The following is an 18,678-nucleotide window of genomic DNA, read 5'->3' as shown; positions in this document are numbered from 1 at the left end:
AAATCCTACCATGTGAATTCATGGATTTTTTTTTCACATTCTGTCTCTCACAGTTGACGTGTACCTCTGGTGCAAATTACTGACCTCTGTCATCATTTTAAGTGGGGGAACTTGCACAATCGGTGGCTGACTAAATACTTTTTTGCCCCACTGTATAACACATAGAACTCAGACAATAATAATCATCATCATAATAAACTAAAAGCGCTGGGTCACCGACCCAGGACCATGACAGAACTCGAACAATAATAATCATCATCATAATAAACTAAAAGCACTGGGTCACCGACCCAGGACCATGACAAATACTGCTGACAGCACCACCCACTCACTCCATCACTCTACTGACCTCAGAGTCTCCAGTCTGTAGTCTGGACTCTGCTGAAGATCAGACAGCTGCTTCACATCTGGATACTTCAGGTTGTTTAAATGTAGGTCCAGCTGTCTCAGATGGGAGGGGTTGGACTTCAGTGCTGCTGCCAGATAATCACAGCTGATCTTTGACAAACCACAGAGACTCAATCTGTATAAAGAATGAAAGATGTAAGTTTATTAGACAAAGTGTGAGCTTGAAATCATTCAGTGTTTCATCATCTGTTCAGAGCTGAAGAAGGTTCAGAATGTAGAAGTTTAGAAAATGGAAACTCCAAACAGCTGAAGCCAACAGGAAGCAGCTTCAAACAGGAAACTGTGCAGAGTTTCAGACTATATGTCCTGATGCAGCCAGTTGGATTTTGGAGATTTGAATCTCTGTTCTGTGACTAAGTCCTTGAATCATTTCTTCCAGTTGGTCCAACAAGACAGACTAACTATTGGACATGTGTTGTGGCTCCATTAGGGGAGCTTCTAAATGTGATGTGATGGCCCCTCTGGGTCTGTCAGGTCACAGGACTGAAGAGAGCTCAAACTGGGCACACAGTTGTTCCAGTCTGGGCCAAAGACTCTATACTGGGACTGAGGGACTGCTTTGACTGCACCCACTGGGACTTTTTAAAGGCTCAGAGCATCGATTTCTACTTACATTTCTTTCTGGGAAAAATTGGGATTACTTTGAAAACAGGAAGTATTTTCCCCAATAAGCAGCCCTGGATTAGTAAATTACTCCAACATGTTCTCAGGCAGAAGAAGCTGTCTTGTTATGAGGGAGAGAAGAAAAAAGATGTAAGTTTATTAGACAAAGTGTGAGCTTGAAATCATTCAGTGTTTCATCATCTGTTCAGAGCTGAAGAAGGTTCAGAATGTAGCAATTTAGAAAATGGAAACTCCTAACAGCTGAAGCCAACAGGAAGCAGCTTCAAACAAACACAACAAGAGAAAAAACTGTCACGGTCTGGCTGGCAGACCGTGGGGATGTGGGGAAAGGAGGACCCAAAACGCAGACTCTGCGATGCCAACAGTGCTCTTTATTCACAGTGAAAAGCTGTAAACACAATAACTCCCCGTTGCTCCCTTGAACCCCGTGTGCGTGCTTCCCTCCGACGTCTGTGCTCGTGCTCCTCGCTGTTGTGTTTCCGCACACCCCGTGCGTGCTGCCTTTCTGGACCACTCTTCCTCCTCCAGGGAAACCATAGAAGCAGCCGTCAACACTAACCCTCGGCGGGCATATACGAACAACAAAGACATATGCTGACACACTAACTTGGTACGATGTATGCTGTTTATGCAAAAATTGTTTTTCTCACTTAGTTATTGCACAATGTGAAGTAAAATAAAAATAAGTAAATTAAGATCTTTGACGCAACAACAAATATTAGAAATTGCAAGACTAATCTCGATGAACAAAGTGTACAGTGACAGGAGAGTCCAAAACACTAATACCAAAGGTAGTTGGAAGATGGAGTATAAGCGGTGACCTGAGAAACACTGAGAGAGAAATCAAGGTCATAGAAATGCTTGGAAAAGTGAGAAAACACAGAAGGAAAAACACAGAAAGTAAAATAAAGCAAAAAGTAACCCAAAAAGGACCAGATAATATACATAAACACTAGGGGTGCAACGATACTCGTATCGATATTGAACCGTTCGATACAGTGCTTTCAGTTCAGGTATGCATATGTATCGAACAATATAAAATTTTAAATTTATTTTATCAACTTTTCTTCTGACGATGCTGTCTGTGTTGAGAGCTCAGTGGATCTGTGTTCGACTACTCTGCCTAGGCTGCACTGTCGAGCGCAGATCCACTGAGCACAGCGCAAGCTAGCAAGACAAAAGCTAAGCTTGTTGCAAATTGAACCTCAGAGGCTGAAAACAGTTCAGGTGGCCTACCTCTAGTCCATTGGTGGAAGAGCAGGATCTCCGGCGGGCGGCCACGGGTCCAGCAGCAGCAACGAAATAGTTCTGGGGGCCTGCCACTGATCCAGTGGTGGCGGTGCTGCATCTCTGGTGGCCTGCCACGGACTGGGTGGCGGCGGCGTTGCAGCTCCGGCGGGCGGCAGAGTTGAAAGGCCCAAGATCCCCGACGTGCTGGACGTAGACGGCGTGGAGGGCGCGCAGGACGTGGACGGCGTGGTGGTCGCGCTGGACATGGACGGCGTGGAGATGCATCCTGCATGCCGACCTCCGGCTCTGGCCGAGCGGGTCCCTCCGGCCCGCTGAGCCCCTCTCTCGATGGTGGCCGCTCCTCCGGCAGCGGGGCTGGCTCCACCGGCTCGCTGAGCTCCTCCAGCAGTGGTGCTAGCTCCACCGGCTCGCTGAGCTCCCCCGGTAGCGGCGCTGGCTCCACCGGCTCGCTGAGCTCCCCCGGCAGCGGCGCTGGCTCCACCGGCTCGCTGAGCTCCTCCTCCCACTCTCCGGGCTCCTGCTCCGGCTCGCAGGGTTCCGCAGCTGGCGATGCGGGCTCCTCCCGCTCTCTGAGCTCCTGCTCCGCCTCGCAGGGCTCCGCAGCTGGCGGTGCGGGCTCCTCCCGCTCCCTGAGCTCCTGCTCCGCCTCGCAGGGCTCCGCAGCTGGCGGTGCAGGCTCCTCCCGCTCCCTGAGCTCCAGTTCGGCCTCGCAGGGCTCCGCAGCTGGCGGTGCGGGCTCCTCCCGCTCCCTGAGCTCCTGCTCCGCCTCGCAGGGCTCTGCAGCTGGCGGTGCGGGCTCCTCCCGCTCCCTGAGCTCCTGCTCCGCCTCGCAGGGCTCCGCAGCTGGCGGTGTGGGCTCCTCCCGCTCCCTGAGCTCCTGCTCCGCCTCGCAGGGCTCCGCGGCTGGCGGTGCGGGCTCCTCCCGCTCCCTGAGCTCCCTGAGCACCTCCGGCTGCGCTACAGCTACTGATGGTTGATCCGGCGGCGAAGATGGTGATGCGGTATCTGCCGGTGGGGAAGGTAAAGGTAGAGTAGGTGATGCGGATGGTGAAGGCGAGAGTGCTGCGGTCGCTGCAGTCCAATGGAACGCTGGTGGAGAAGTAGCTGCAGAGGGCGGAGGTGATGATGGTGTGGCAGCTACTCCCGGTAGACTGGACAGCGATGCAGGGATTGACGGGTGAAATGATGGCAGAGGTGGTCCAGCAGGCATATCGACCTCCAACTGAGGATGAAGATGAGAGGCTGACTGGACTGAAGACTGAGTTACTAGCTGGGCAGCAGATTGAGTTGAGGGTGATATGGCTATTATGACGGGTGGAGAGGATGAGAATGTTACAGCTGGCTCAACAAATTCCAGGGGTCCAGAGGCAACTGAGGCCTCCAGTTCGGCCTCTGGGGAAGCCCTGGGGAGAACTTCTGTCTCCATATGGCCAGACTGGGCCAAAAAGTCATCTGGGTCTGTATGCTCTGAACTCCCTAGCTCCAAGCTCACAGTCTCAGAGTGAACATCTTCTGAGTTTTTGGAGGTAAAGCAAACAGTTTCTGACCCCGCCGACTCTGAGCTAACTACCTCAAGGCTGTCTATGCAAAATTCTGCCCCAGCATTAGCACTCAGGCCACATTTGTCTGTCGGTGGTCCAAAAATCCCCACTGGGAGTTCAGTTACACCTCTTACAGTTTCTACATTGTTAATTGCCGTGGTGGCTATAGTCTCTCTTGCCATGTTCACAGGAAGGGAATTTACAACACCGGCAGAGTCCATTTTACTCACTGTGGCGTCCAGAGCCGCTGGTCCTGAGTCTTCGACCAGCACAGGAGTGAGTGTAGATGTGGCTGAACGCTGCTTGCGAGGACGCCTTCTCCTCCGTGAATGCGGGGCCAGGTGTAAGGAAACAGTCCTCTGCTGTTCATCTGTGTTTTGATTTTCAATGACAGGATTAATAGAAACAAATGAGTCTGGTTTACTCACTGTCGGTCCGTCGTCAGCTGACCGGGCTGAAACCGCAGGAGTGGGTTGAGGTGTAATGGGGTGATGATGGCGAGTGCGACATCCCTTCTGTAATGGAGGATCAAACAATTGTGCCAGAAGCATCGACAGGAAAGTCCTCCGCCAATGCGCGAAAAACCAAGCGGCTAGAGCTTCTAGGTGAGCAGCCGAACCTTCCTTGCTCGAACTGCCCAAGCCGAATAGTTCAAAACTAGAGCTCTCCCGTAAACTAGTGACCAATGGCTTAAGGTTGTTAATGTCCAAAAAGTTCGTGGTGAAGGTAGTGGATGAGAGATGATTGTCAAAGAACACTACCTGTATATGTCTCTTGTGTGGGTCTACAGCCTGGATTACGCTCTGGCAGTAATCCCACAGCTGCGCGAGCGGTCTCTCCTCCGTGGCAACTCCTGAGTTTGCTGGGTCCATGGTGGCTGGCGGGATCATTCTGTCACGGTCTGGCTGGCAGACCGTGGGGATGTGGGGAAAGGAGGACCCAAAACGCAGACTCTGCGATGCCAACAGTGCTCTTTATTCACAGTGAAAAGCTGTAAACACAATAACTCCCCGTTGCTCCCTTGAACCCCGTGTGCGTGCTTCCCTCCGACGTCTGTGCTCGTGCTCCTCGCTGTTGTGTTTCCGCACACCCCGTGCGTGCTGCCTTTCTGGACCACTCTTCCTCCTGCAGGGAAACCATAGAAGCAGCCGTCAACACTAACCCTCGGCGGGCATATATGAACAACACAGACATATGCTGACACACTGACTTGGTACGATAACTCAATGATCCCGCGCCGGTGGGAGCTCCAACACTCTCCTAAGTAGCTCCCCCGACGAGCCTGATCACCAACAGGTGTGGCCAGTCCTCCCGCAGGGCCACACCCATCAGGCCTGCAGGTGGCTGTGCTCCATCCTCCAGCCACACCCGCAGACATACACACGTGCACAACCACACCCTGTCTATACATACGAGTGGGACACAGACTAACACAGCATTGTGGAGAAAAACAACACACATCACCAAATAATAATAATAATAATAATAAGAACAACAACAACAACAACAGTCAAGACTGCTCACGGACCCCCCGAGTCCTCCAGAGCCGGGTCCGTGACAAAAACTCTGAATGTTTCACATTAAAGTCGTACATTTCTCATAAAAACAGGACAAAGACTTGAAAAAGTCGTGTTTTTCCTTCCAGGAACCACAAGGCTTCACTTTTAAAGGTGAAGTGTGAAAGAAATGGACATATTTGAAGTCCAACACCTTTTTCCAGTCACATTATTAAAGCAGACAAACTACAAGCTCATTTTCATTCCAACAAGTCATCTTCTGACCTGGACTAACAACACTGGTCTCTATGTGCAGCTGGCTGTGAGACCAGTGCTCAGGGACCGTCTACAAAGTGCAACACTGAAAGAACATCACACACTAGCAGTGTCCCAAAACAATGGCTGCATCCTTCGGAGGACTCGGTCTTCGCGGTCTACGTGGGCCGGGTCCTTCAAAGACCGAAAAGGCTGGAAGTGCGAGGCTGTGAAATGGGACGGTCTAGCCTTCAGATTTGCGTCACAGCTGACTTGGTGGAGTTTAATAAACTCGGCCGTCTGATCCTTGCTATCTAAAATATAACAGGACACTGGCGTAAATTCTCGACCGTCTCACACTTCTGTTTAATCAGTTTTCTGTTTAAAGTTTATTCAGCTGTGTGAAAATCCCAGAGGAACTTTGATCTCAGCCAAACCGATTTACTCCGGAACAAAAAAACCCCCAGAAAAAAGGCAAACAATGACATTTTTAAGTTATCCGAGTGACTCATATATCATGCTTAACCTGAGTAGCGAAAGAGCGGGGTCTTAAAACGATGAAGCCGGGAGTCCGCTGCTCTCGCCGGCTGGAGTGACCATTGAAACCCCCGGCTTGCTATCGAGCGGGTGGGTAACAGACGTCTCCGAAAACGTTGGCACACTTTTGCAAATATGCGATGTCTTGATAAACCAAGCAGATATTTGTAATTTATACAGCTACTTTCTCGCCTGAATATATGTTAAAAGTTTATTTTGTGACCCAGAAAGATTAATAAGAGTAATTTTAAAACTTAGGAGCGGCCGCCATTGTTGGCAGTTGAAATTTGGGTGGGCCACGCTATGAATTCTGGGATATGGTGGGCCACAAAGGACACACCCAACGAATCCTTCAAATTGGGGGAAATGAAGGACGCATTTGTCGGCCGCGTTTGAAGGAGTCGACGAATTGGGACAGCCTTCGGCGCCTGGCTGTGACGTAATCGGCCTTCAAATGTGGCCTCCGGAGGATGCAGCCGACGTTTTGGGACAAAGCTACTAATTTGCTTCCATCATCCAACCTGAAGAGGAAACATAGACGCCTCCCCTTCAAAGTAAAAGCTGCTCCTTTTGGACACAGTATCAAAGAAAGTCTACAGTATAACATAGAAAAGACAGAACAAAGTTTTGGTTGTTTTTAAATTGTGCAGAAATGAAACTACACTAAGCTCAATTATGTGACAGACATTTCATCCCATGTCAGTTTGGCCTCATCCTGGGCCGGATTATCCAGCACACACTCTGACCACAGGCCCAGGGGCCACGCACAGCTGGCTCCATCCAAGAGACAGGAAACAAACCAACACAATAATAAAAAGCACCATGTGATCTTCTTACATCTTCAAGACAAACATAGTAAAAACATGAGCATATCTGTTTCCTGATAAAATGATGTGACAGGTAGAACAGAGTAAAGTGGTGGTGTTACAGCCTTTCTCCCCTCTGCTGCCGAGGCTGTTAGTCTCTCCCAAACTCAGCTACAGGACTTCCAAATGAATGAAAGCAGCAGAAGTGGCTTTACAAATGAAAGAGGAAGAGGAGAAGAAGAGGAGAGGGAGGCCACCCTGACCATCACTCCAGCTGAAAACATCACACTTCCATTAAAGTTGGTGAGAAAATGTTGAGCAGGATGAGCTGCTGGCTAATCTGGAGGCTGTAGCAGCAGCTCACAGTCACAGTGGATTTCCACTCATGAAAAAGCTCTGGCTGCTTCATTTCTCATCTCATATCAGAGACTTTAAGGCTTCACTGAAGCTGTACTGTGATGCTTCCATATCCCAGTGAGGCCTCCATAATGATTTCAGCTGTTCTGTACACACACTGTGTGCCCTGTATGGCTCAAAGTCTCTGCAGCCTGTTTTTATCTGCTATCATCAGATCTTCATCATCCTCATTCACATCCCTCACACACTCTACAGCCTCATCAGCACTGACTTCATCTTCACTGACTGATGGAGCACAACATGAACCTGTGGAGGCTGAAACACTGTCTTGTCAAACATCTCCCCGTCACCACTCCACTTCTGTCAGCCTTTAAATGAACCCTGCTCAAGTCTGTCACTTCTGTTTGGAGCCAAAAGGAAAAACTGTTGTTCAGTCGTTTGGAAAGACAACATTTCTGAAAGCACTCAAACTTCTTCACATTTGTCTTCAGACACATCCTGAACATTTAGGAACTAAAGAAAGTTTCAAACATCAATCAAAGACCTGAAATATAGAAAAACAACAACAGCCGCAGTCAGTGAACTCACCTCAGAGTCTCCAGTCGACAGTTTGGACTCTCCAGTCCAGCACACAGAAGCTTCACACCTGAATCCTGCAGCTTGTAGTTGTAACTCATGTCCAGCTCTGTCAGATGGGAGGGGTTGGACTTCAGAGCTGAGGCCACAACTTCACAGTGAGTCTCTGAGAGTTGACAGTGAGTCAGTCTGTGATGATAGAAAATCTAAAATGTGTTATTATAAAAGCAGAAAATCTGCATTATAAACACAGACTGAATGTATATGAAGACAAAACAGAGTGAGGTCATAATCTGCTGAATCTGCTCTTCACATCTGTGCTTCAGCTCCTCTTACTGTGTTTGACATGACACAACGATTGAGTCTCTCTCAGACCTGCAGACTTTTAATGAGAATCTTTGTTTGGCTTTAATCTGCAGATGAAGGAAGATGGTGTCACATTTAGGCTTCCATAATGTCCACAGTCTGTCACTGAGATCTGATCCAGAGTCAGAGTGAAGACACACATTTGGACTGTTTCCTGTTTTGACTCCAGAACATTTTGAATGAGTTCAGCTCAGTGAAGAGTTCCAGCTGGAAAGATGATCTCTGTTTGCTACCTGCTGTCAGGTACGACTGTTCACGTCCACACGCAGGAAAAACCTGCTGACTGTTACCAAACGGAGCAGAAATCTCATCACTGGACAATAATGATGAATGAACTCAGAGCTGCTGATATCAGATCTGATTTCAGGGGAACTAAACACAGAAATGATTGGCTCATTTGAGCTTTCTGAGCCATTATCTGCTGGTGTGTCGCTAGTTGGCAGAAAATGATTTGTATTCCTGTTCAGGGCTTCAGTGTTTATGAGTCCAGATCCAGGTGACAGCAAGTCAAAATGATGTTACCTGTCTGTGTCCAGCAGCAGCCTGTATTCACTTTGAATATTGTTATAACCTGACATGGATCAGTTTGTCTTTGATTGGTTTGTAAATGTCACTGTTTCCATTGGACCTGAGTGACGTACAAAGACAGAGAGGGAGAGAAAGGAGAGAGAGGATGGAGACAGCAAAGAGAGAGCAAACACAAACAGGTGAGAGTGGACAGGTGACCAAGGTCAGCAACCAATCAGAGAGCTTCTGTTTGAGCCACAGTCACTGATGATGACTGCACATAACCAAGCAGTGTGTTACTCTGATATCAAATATGGATCCTGCTCTTATAATAATGATCATCAGATGATATTATTGTGTTATTTTGTAGCTGAATACGATGTTTGTGTGATTATCAGTGAAAGAAGCAGTGAGGAGGATGGAGAGAGAGAGAGGACAGAGGGTGAAGTTAGAAACACTAAAAGGATTTTTCATGGATTTCATGGATGATTTGAGTGATTTCCAGCAGGACACTTAAACATGTCAGTGGACTGATATGAAACGTGTCATTGAACAGGATTAATATCAGTGGAAACATGGTGGAAACAGCTGTGACTGCATGGATGTGACACACTTCAAATCTGTTCTTCACTCTTGGATTTGGGATCCATGGAGCTGCTGCTGAGTCTGTACAATAAAGTAATGGTGTGGAAGGTTGCAGCGTACGGACACAAACACTTTGTGGTTACAATCTGATTTTATTTTCAACATTAAACTACTAACCTACACTGATCAATGATGTTAATGATCACATCTGGACTCACCCAGCCTTTCTGCAGTTCCTCACAGCTGGAATCAGTCTCTGTCGTCCCCGCTCTGATGTTTTGTACTTCTGCAGGTCCAACTCATCCAGAACCTCCTCTGACATCTGCAGCATGAAGGCCAGAACTGAGCACTGGATCTCAGAGAGTTTCTTCTCTGATCTGTTCCCTGACTTCAGGAACTCTTGGATCTCCTGAAATAATGAGAGGTGGTTCATCTCCATCAGACAGTGGAAGATGTTGATGCTTCTGTCAGGAAAGATTTTATCACTGTTCATCTTCTTCAGGTTGTTGATGACTCTCTGGATGGTTCCTGGACTGATCTCTGTCTGACCCAGCAGACCTACTAAGAGTCTCTGGTTGGACTCCAGACAGAGGCCATGAAGGAAGCGAACAAACAGGTCCAGGTGGCCATTTTCACTCTGGAGGGATGTATACATGGCTCTGTTCAGGAATTCATCCAGAGAGGACTCGTAGTATTTTTTTCGCAAAAAGTTCTTCAGCACCTCTGTCTTCCTGTTGGTGTGACAGTGGAACATGTAGACTGCAGCCAGAAACTCTTGAATGCTCAGATGAACAAAGCAGTAGACTGGTTTCTGGAAGATCACACACTCTCTTTTGAAGATCTCTGTACAAACTCCTGAGTACACCGAGGCCTCTGTCACATCCAGACCACACTGCTCCAGGTCTTCTTGGTAGAACATGATGTTTCCTTTCTCCAGATGTTCAAACGCCAGCCTCCCCAGCTTCAGAAGAACTTCCCTGTCAGCCTCCGTCAGCTCCTGTGGACTCGTCTCACGTCCCTCATGGTACTTGTTCTTCTTCCTCTTTGTCTGAACCAGCAGGAAGTGTGAGTACATGTCAGTCAGGGTCTTGGGCAGCTCTCCTCTCTGCTCTGTAGTCAACATGTGCTCCAGAACTGTAGCAGTGATCCAGCAGAAGACTGGGATACTACACATGATGTGGAGGCTCCTGGATGTCTTCATGTGGGAGATGATTCTGCTGGACAGCTCTTCATCACTGAATCTCCTCCTGAAGTACTCCTCCTTCTGGGCGTCAGTGAAGCCTCGTACTTCTGTTAGCCTGTCAACACATGTAGGAGGGATCTGATTGGCTGCTGCGGGTCGGGAAGTTATCCAGACGAGAGCCGAGGGAAGCAGATTCCCCTGGATGAGGTTTGTCAGCAGCTGGCTGACTGATGACTTCTGTGTGACATCAGACAGCAGCTTCCTGTTGGTGAAATCCAATGAAAGTCTGCTTTCATCCAGGCCATCAAAGATGAACAAAAGCTGAGAGACAGCCAGCTTCTCTGCTGTGACCTTCTGTAATGTTGGATGGAAAACATGGAGCAGCTCCAGAAGACTGTACTGCTCATCTCTGATCAGGTTCAGCTCCCTGAATGAAAGCAGAACCACCACACTGACATGTTGGTTCTCCAAGCCCTCTGCCCAGTCCAAAGTGAACTTCTGCACTGAGAAGGTTTTTCCAACACCAGCCACGCCGTTGGTCAGAACCACTCTGATGGGTCTCTGTTGGTCAGGTAAGGCTTTAAAGATGTCCTGGCACCTGATTGGAGCGTCATGGAGGGCGTCCATCTTGGAAGCTGTCTCCAGCTGCCTCACCTCATGTTGGGTATGAACCTCTTCACTCTGTCCCTCTGTGATGTAGAGCTCAGTGTAGATGGTGTTGAGGAGGGTTCTACTTCCTGTTTCATCACTTCCTTCAGTCACACGTTCACATCTCCTCCTCAGACTGATCTTATGTTCATCTAAAACCTCCTGCAGACCAACATCTGCTGAAAGAAAGAAAAACAATGAGACTAAAGAGAAAGAAAACTCTTCAATGTCTGAACAACACAAGAAGTCCAGTTTTCAGAAATGAGTCCATCAGCAGACAGATGTTCAGTCTTACTTTGTACACAGCTGCTCTGACTGGCTGTCTGCAGTCCAGCTCTGCTTCTGGATCTTTCTCCACACTGTGCAGAAGCTCTGATGGTGACACAGAAAAGTCAAAGTGGAGATACTTCTGTCCACCTTTGATTAGACTCATTATAAAAAGGAAAACAAAGTTTGAACACAGTCATGTTTCCAGTTCACTGACTTACATTTATTCCATGGACACTCACTCTAACCTGAAGCACAGCTACAACCCAACATTGTTGAGGCCTCATCTCCTCCTTTCCTGACTGTAGAGGTTAAATATGCAACAACCAACAAATAAAAGAATTTGGTTCATTTCAAAGAAATTCACACGGTGACCAAGTAAAGTAACCGTAGTAAAGGAGACAACATCCCGTTGATGGTGGGATTATTTGAAAGATTTGCTTTAGTCACGTCACCAAATGCAGTTGAACCACCCGTGGATCCATGTTTGACCATTCTACCACTCTGAGCTCTGCTTTTTAATCATTTTATTATTATCATCATTCATTTATTCATTCTTTGGAGGGGGGCTATTTCCTAATGCCGCCCTAATAAGCTGATGTTCAGGGGGAAATATAAGAGAAACTCTTTCAGTGTTATTCATTAATAAATTAACAGATAAACTGTGAAGACGAAAAAACTGAGATTTAAAGGAGAGAGTGAGAAACTTGATCATCCATCCTCATAATACATGTTTATCAGTATCTGCTGTGACCATACTGCAGTAATAACTACAAGTCTACATTTCTGTGACTGTTGATCAATCACAGCAGGAATCTGAGCTCATCTCTGCACACAGAGCAGCTTCAGCTCTGGGATAAACTGCTCGCTTCACGTCCTTCTCAGCTCACAGACACTCATCCTGATATTTTCCTTTAACATTTGATGGTATAATTCATCTGAGTTTACACTTTATCTGCATGAATACAGAAAAACAGAGCCAAACACCATAAACCATCAGTTTCACCATGTAGAATATATTGTTGTTTCCTTGCTTTTAATTCAGAGAAAAACTCTGATTTGGATTTTCTCTGTTCTCTTTGCCACAGCCCATCCCAGCAGCAGCTGAAGCAGCTGACTGTCACAACACTGAATAACACTTTAGGAGGAATTTCAGAGGTCAGTAAAGCTCCAGTTTCAACATCAGTTAATTAATCATAGTTCATCATAAATGTTAACCTGGCTGGCACACATGTTAATGTTAGCCATTTAAATATTAGCAGTTAGCTGAGGCCACAAGAAGAAGAGGCCCTAGAAGAACAATGGATGATAAGATTAGATTTTCAAGACTAGGCAGAGACGTGTTTTCCTTTACTGTCTCTTACAGAGGAGGGAGCAGATACCAGACGAGGTCACGGAGGTACGGGGAGGATTCGCAGCAGACAGCAAGACTGCCACGTCCATGCGAGAGAGCGATGGCTACGATAATCTCTGTTTTTGTCTCCCTATATAATGTTGTACAGCCCATGTGAGGGTTATCCTCTCTGTGAACCAGATGCTTGATTTCACACAGAGGTCCACCAACTGAATTTGATCAGTTATGGAACGATTTACCTCGACAGGCTCCTTCACTCGCTGCTTTTAAACCTCCTTTAAAACTTTAAGACGTACCATATAACCAAGTCCGCCAGAGCTTATATTATATTTTTACATGTTATGGAGCCATTTTTGGGAGCATTTCAAGTTGCTATACATCAATACAGCCATTACAGCCCAGATTTTAATAATATGTATGCATTAAGTGCATAGTAATTACATAAATTGCAAAAAAAGTGCAATAAACTACCAAAAACTTGAAAATTGTTTTCGTTTTTTAATATATATTTCTAGTTAGAGAAATTTAAGAGGCTTATCTATGAGGTGCCGTAAGGGACATTATTACTGAAACGCTCTCACACACACTACTGAAACGCTCTCACACACACTACTGAAACGCTCTCACACACACTACTGAAACGCTCTCACACACACTACTGAAATGCTCTCACACACACTGCTGAAATTTTAGCTCTCACACACACTACTGAAATGCTCTCACTGTCACGGTCCGGGGCAGCGGCCGTGTGGAGAGTGGAAGGAGGACCCAAAACGCAGCACTTATTCAGATGTGAGGGTGATTTATTGTTAATAACAAACACAAAGTGGAGATGACAAACAGAACTAAGGACGAAACTAAACTGGGATAAACTACACAGAGGAGTGGCAAACCTGAACATGAAGGGAGAACAGCAGGGAGAACACGCAGAGGATTACACCAGGTAGGAACACAGACGACGCAACGAGGAGCAGAGGAAATCACACGCTATAAATACACAAAGAGACACTGGGAAATCACACACAGATGGGGGAAACAGCTGGACCTGATTAACCTGACGAGACAGGGGAACACTAACACCAGGGACCAACAGAGGGAGCACAAACCCAGAACCCAGTGTCTAAAATCCCAAACACAAACCATCCCAAAACAGCCATGAATAATAATGAAAGTAATAACAAGAAGTACATAAACATAAAGTCACTGAGTCATGGTCGCAGGACCATGACAGTACCCCCCCCTCAAGGGCTGGCCCCCGACAGCCACAGAAACACACCACCAGATCCGGGCGGGCGGCAGGGGGCCCAGGACGGAGGGACCGGACCACGACCACGGACGGAGGCCCCAGAGTCCCAAAACAAAGATGAACACAAAACCCACAGGGGAGCAGAGTCCAAAGCACAGTTCAGGAGGCCGTCCACGAAGAAGGCAGCGGCGGTGCGTAAAGAGTTCAGGAGGCCGGCCGTGCGGAAGGCAACGGCGGCGCGTAAAGAGTTCAGGAGGCCGGCCGTGCGGAAGGCAACGGCGGCGCGTAAAGAGTTCAGGAGGCCGGCCGTGCGGAAGGCAGCGGTGGCCACACAGGCGATGGCGGTCCGGGGGCCGGCCGTGCGGAAGGCAACGGCGGCCAGTCAGGCGACGGCGCTCGGCCAGTAGCCTAGCCAGCGGTCCAGAAAACGGCCGTTTAGCTCCAGACCCAAACGAGGCTGGGCCAGGCGAGGCTGAGGGCACGGAAGCCGGGACCGCAGCAGGCGGAGATGATGATGCAGACACGAAGGCTGGACCAGACGAGGGTGCAGACACGAAGGCTGGACCAGGCGAGGGTGCAGACACGAAGGCTGGACCAGGCGAGGGTGCAGACACGGAGGCTGGACCAGGCGAGGATGCAGACACGGAGGCTGGACCAGACGATGCTGATGATGCTGATGATGGACCAGACGATGCTGATGATGCTGATGATGGACCAGGCGAAGATGAAACCGGGCCAGGCGAAGATGAAGATGAAACCGGACCAGGCGAAGATGAAACCGGGCCAGGCGAAGATGAAACCGGGCCAGGCGAAGATGAAACTGTAGCTGAAGCTGGGCCAGGTGAGGATGAAGCTGGACCAGAATCAGGCGAGGATGAAGCCGGGCCAGGCGTGGATGAAGCCGGGCCAGGCGTGGATGAAGCTGTAGCTGAAGCTGGGCTAGGCGAAGCAGACGCCGAAGCTGAAGCTGGGCCAGAATCAGGCGAGGATGAAGCCGGGCCAGGCGTGGATGAAGCCGGGCCAGGCGTGGATGAAGCTGTAGCTGAAGCTGGGCTAGGCGAAGCAGACGCTGAAGCTGAAGCTGGGCCAGGTGAGGATGAAGCTGGACCAGAACCAGGCGAGGCTGAAGCTTCAGGCTGAGGCGTGGCAGTAGCAGGTGGTAGCGCTGCAGGTGATGGTACTGCAGGAGGCGGCGCTGCAGCCACAGGTGGAGAAGCAGCCGCAGGTGGAGAAGCAGCCACAGGTGGCCGGACGGGATCCTCGGGCCCCCCAGCAGGCATGGCAGCAGGTGTGGGATGAGGCTGGACGAGCTCCTCGGGCCCCCCAGCCGAAGAAGCAGGAGGCCGGACGGGATCCTCGGGCCCCCCAGCCGACGTGGCAGCAGGTGTGGCATGAGGCTGGACGAGCTCCTCGGGCCCCCCAGCCGAAGAAGCAGGAGGCTGGACGGGCTCCTCGGGCCCCCCAGCAGGCGAAGCAGGAGGCTGGACGGGCTCCTTGGGCCCCCCAGCTAGTGAAGCAGGAGGCTGGACGGGCTCCTCGGGCCCCCCAGCGAAAACAGCCGCAGAACCAGTGGGCACCGGGGCCCCCGGCACACATGAAACAAAACCAGTAGGCACGTGGGCCTCTGGCACTTTTGAAACAAAACCAGTAGGCACGTGGGCCTCTGGCACACGTGAAACAAAACCAGTAGGCACGTGGGCCTCTGGCACACATGAAACAAAACCAGTAGGCACGTGGGCCTCTGGCACATGTGAAACAAAACCAGTAGGCACGTGGGCCTCTGGCACACATACGGAGGGCTGCAGCTGCGCAGAGCACTGACCCTGCTCAGGCAGTGACAGCCCGGTGCAGTTCACAGCTGGCATCTTGGCCACCAGGGGTCCAGAGTAAGCTGAGGGTAGTAACCCCGCCTCTGGGGAAGCCCCGGAGTGAGTAACAGTCACTAATGTTGCCAGCTGTTGAGGAACAGGTCCGTAATGTAACAGTTCATCTCCCTGCCTAGAAACAGCGGTGGAAAAACAGTGTGAAAACTGTGATTCAGCTATTACCGGAACCGTGGGTTGTAGCGATGCTAGCGGTGATGGTGGTGGCTGAGTGGCTAACTGGAGCGGCGGCAGAACAGGCAATTGCGCCCCCAGGGAGGCTAACGGCTGAGCTACTGACTGGGGAGCTTGTGGCCGAGCACTGAACTGAGCCGGAGAATGGCGATAAAGTCCTGGCTCAGAAGGGGTGGCAGAGACACAGTCTGTTAGTCTTGCAGAGGGTCTGTACACGCCCACTTGCGAAGGGTCCGTTACCACAAAGGTGGGTAAGCGATCCGAACAGTCTCCCATCCCGCTCTGGATAGCCCCAGAAAACAGAGTCTCGGAATCTGGGGAAGCCAGAACATGCCGCTCGCTCACCGCCTCGGACTGCTCGGAAGTAAAAGCAGACGGGGGGTGAAGACCGAGGTCCAGAAGGAGGAACTCCCGCTCCCACGAACAAAGCGAGCCCAGAAGCCATGGGAGACCGGTCACCAGACGCTGTAGCCGCCTCTCTATAGCGCGCTGGGACGTGCCACCCGGGCTTTCCAGCCACAGGTCGATCAGCTCCTGTGTGGCATCGATTAGATTCTCCCGTAGCTCCTTGGACGGGTTAAGCGCTGCTGGGTCCATCTTGTGGTCGCGTCGTACTGTCACGGTCCGGGGCAGCGGCCGTGTGGAGAGTGGAAGGAGGACCCAAAACGCAGCACTTATTCAGATGTGAGGGTGATTTATTGTTAATAACAAACACAAAGTGGAGATGACAAACAGAACTAAGGACGAAACTAAACTGGGATAAACTACACAGAGGAGTGGCAAACCTGAACATGAAGGGAGAACAGCAGGGAGAACACGCAGAGGATTACACCAGGTAGGAACACAGACGACGCGACGAGGAGCAGAGGAAATCACACGCTATAAATACACAAAGAGACACTGGGAAATCACACACAGATGGGGGAAACAGCTGGACCTGATTAACCTGACGAGACAGGGGAACACTAACACCAGGGACCAACAGAGGGAGCACAAACCCAGAACCCAGTGTCTAAAATCCCAAACACAAACCATCCCAAAACAGCCATGAATAATAATGAAAGTAATAACAATAAGTACATAAACATAAAGTCACTGAGTCATGGTCGCAGGACCATGACACTCACACACACTGCTGAAATTTTAGCTCTCACACACACTACTGAAACGCTCTCACACACTACTGAAACGCTCTCACACACACTACTGAAACGCTCTCACACACACTGCTGAAACGCTCTCACACACACTACTGAAACGCTCTCACACACACTACTGAAATTTTAGCTCTCACACACACTACTGAAACGCTCTCACACACACTACTGAAACGCTCTCACACACACTACTGAAACGCTCTCACACACACTACTGAAATTTTAGCTCTCACACACACTACTGAAATGCTCTCACACACACTACTGAAACACTCTCACACACACTACTGAAACGCTCTCACACACACTACTGAAATGCTCTCACACACTACTGAAACGCTCTCACACACTACTGAAACGCTCTCACACACACTACTGAAACGCTCTCACACACTACTAAAACGCTCTCACACACACTACTGAAACGCTCTCACACACTACTGAAACGCTCTCACACACTACTAAAACGCTCTCTCACACACTACTGAAACGCTCTCACACACACTACTGAAACGCTCTCACACACACTGCTGAAACGCTCTCACACACTACTGAAATGCTCTCACACACACTACTGAAATGCTCTCACACACACTACTGAAACGCTCTCACACACTACTGAAATGCTCTCACACACACTACTGAAACGCTCTCACACACTACTGAAATGCTCTCACACACACTACTGAAATGCTCTCACACACACTACTGAAACGCTCTCACACACACTACTGAAATTTTAGCTCTCACACACACTACTGAAATGCACTCACGCACTCCACTGAAACCAGAGGCATTTCCGCTGAACAGGAAGTTTTTTCCTGACAAGGAAACTGATGGAAAAAGTGGTATATTTCAAAACACTACAAGGATGTCTACTCAGCAACCTGCTAGTATAGCAGTCCCCAACCTTTTTTGCACCATGTAAACGATATAAAAATAAGAAAACGATAAATACCATGAAAACCATAAATTTCAAACTCAAGCCTCAACTCTTGCGACCCGGTACCAAACGACTCACAGACCGGTACTGGTCCAGGACCTGGGGGTTGGGGACGGCTGATCCTTGTTTAATAAAATAGTATACAGGATTAGACTTTATTTTGAAATGTGATTTTGCTGTAAATAAAATCCCCATAAAGGTATCAAACTTTCCAAAACAGACTTTGCATTTTTGGGAAAATGAGATTTACCCACAACCTCTCCCCATAATTCAACCTTATGGAATAATAGGGTAATAACACTTAATCAAAAATCAATTTTCGAGAGTGACAGGTTTGAACAAAAAGATTATATTCATAACAGATTTGTTGGATGATAACGGTGTCATTCTAAGTTACACAGACTTTTCAGAAAAACATTGTGGATTCCCATGATGCATTGAGTTTTTCCTTTCCAGTCACCTTTCTCACTCACTATGTATTAACAGACCTCTCTGCATTGAATCATATCTGTTA

General features: G+C 48.9%; 2 protein-coding genes across 3 annotated transcripts in view; both read right to left on the bottom strand.

Annotated features, from left to right (window-relative positions):
- Positions 1–18,678, bottom strand: part of LOC309702569 (uncharacterized protein) — a 1,256,944-nt gene that overhangs the window by 719,665 nt on the left and 518,601 nt on the right.
- The window catches only part of LOC309702578 (protein NLRC3-like), a 174,090-nt gene that overhangs the window by 78,701 nt on the left and 76,711 nt on the right, over positions 1–18,678 (bottom strand). Inside the window, exon 8 of one of the 2 annotated variants that reach the window (XM_082527189.1) lies at positions 350–523. The exons of the other annotated variant lie outside the window; for it this stretch is intronic. Coding sequence (XP_082383315.1) covers positions 350–523 — 174 coding nt within the window. The remainder of the gene's footprint in view (positions 1–349; positions 524–18,678) is intronic. 2 annotated transcript variants of the gene reach the window in all.

The sequence above is a fragment of the Aulonocara stuartgranti genome (genome assembly GCF_965226115.1).
Source record: "Aulonocara stuartgranti genome assembly, chromosome: 3".
NCBI classification, from domain to species: Eukaryota; Metazoa; Chordata; class Actinopteri; order Cichliformes; family Cichlidae; genus Aulonocara; species Aulonocara stuartgranti.
The sequence above is the reverse complement of the archived record's forward strand: the minus strand, read 5'-3'. Positions and strand labels throughout refer to the sequence as shown.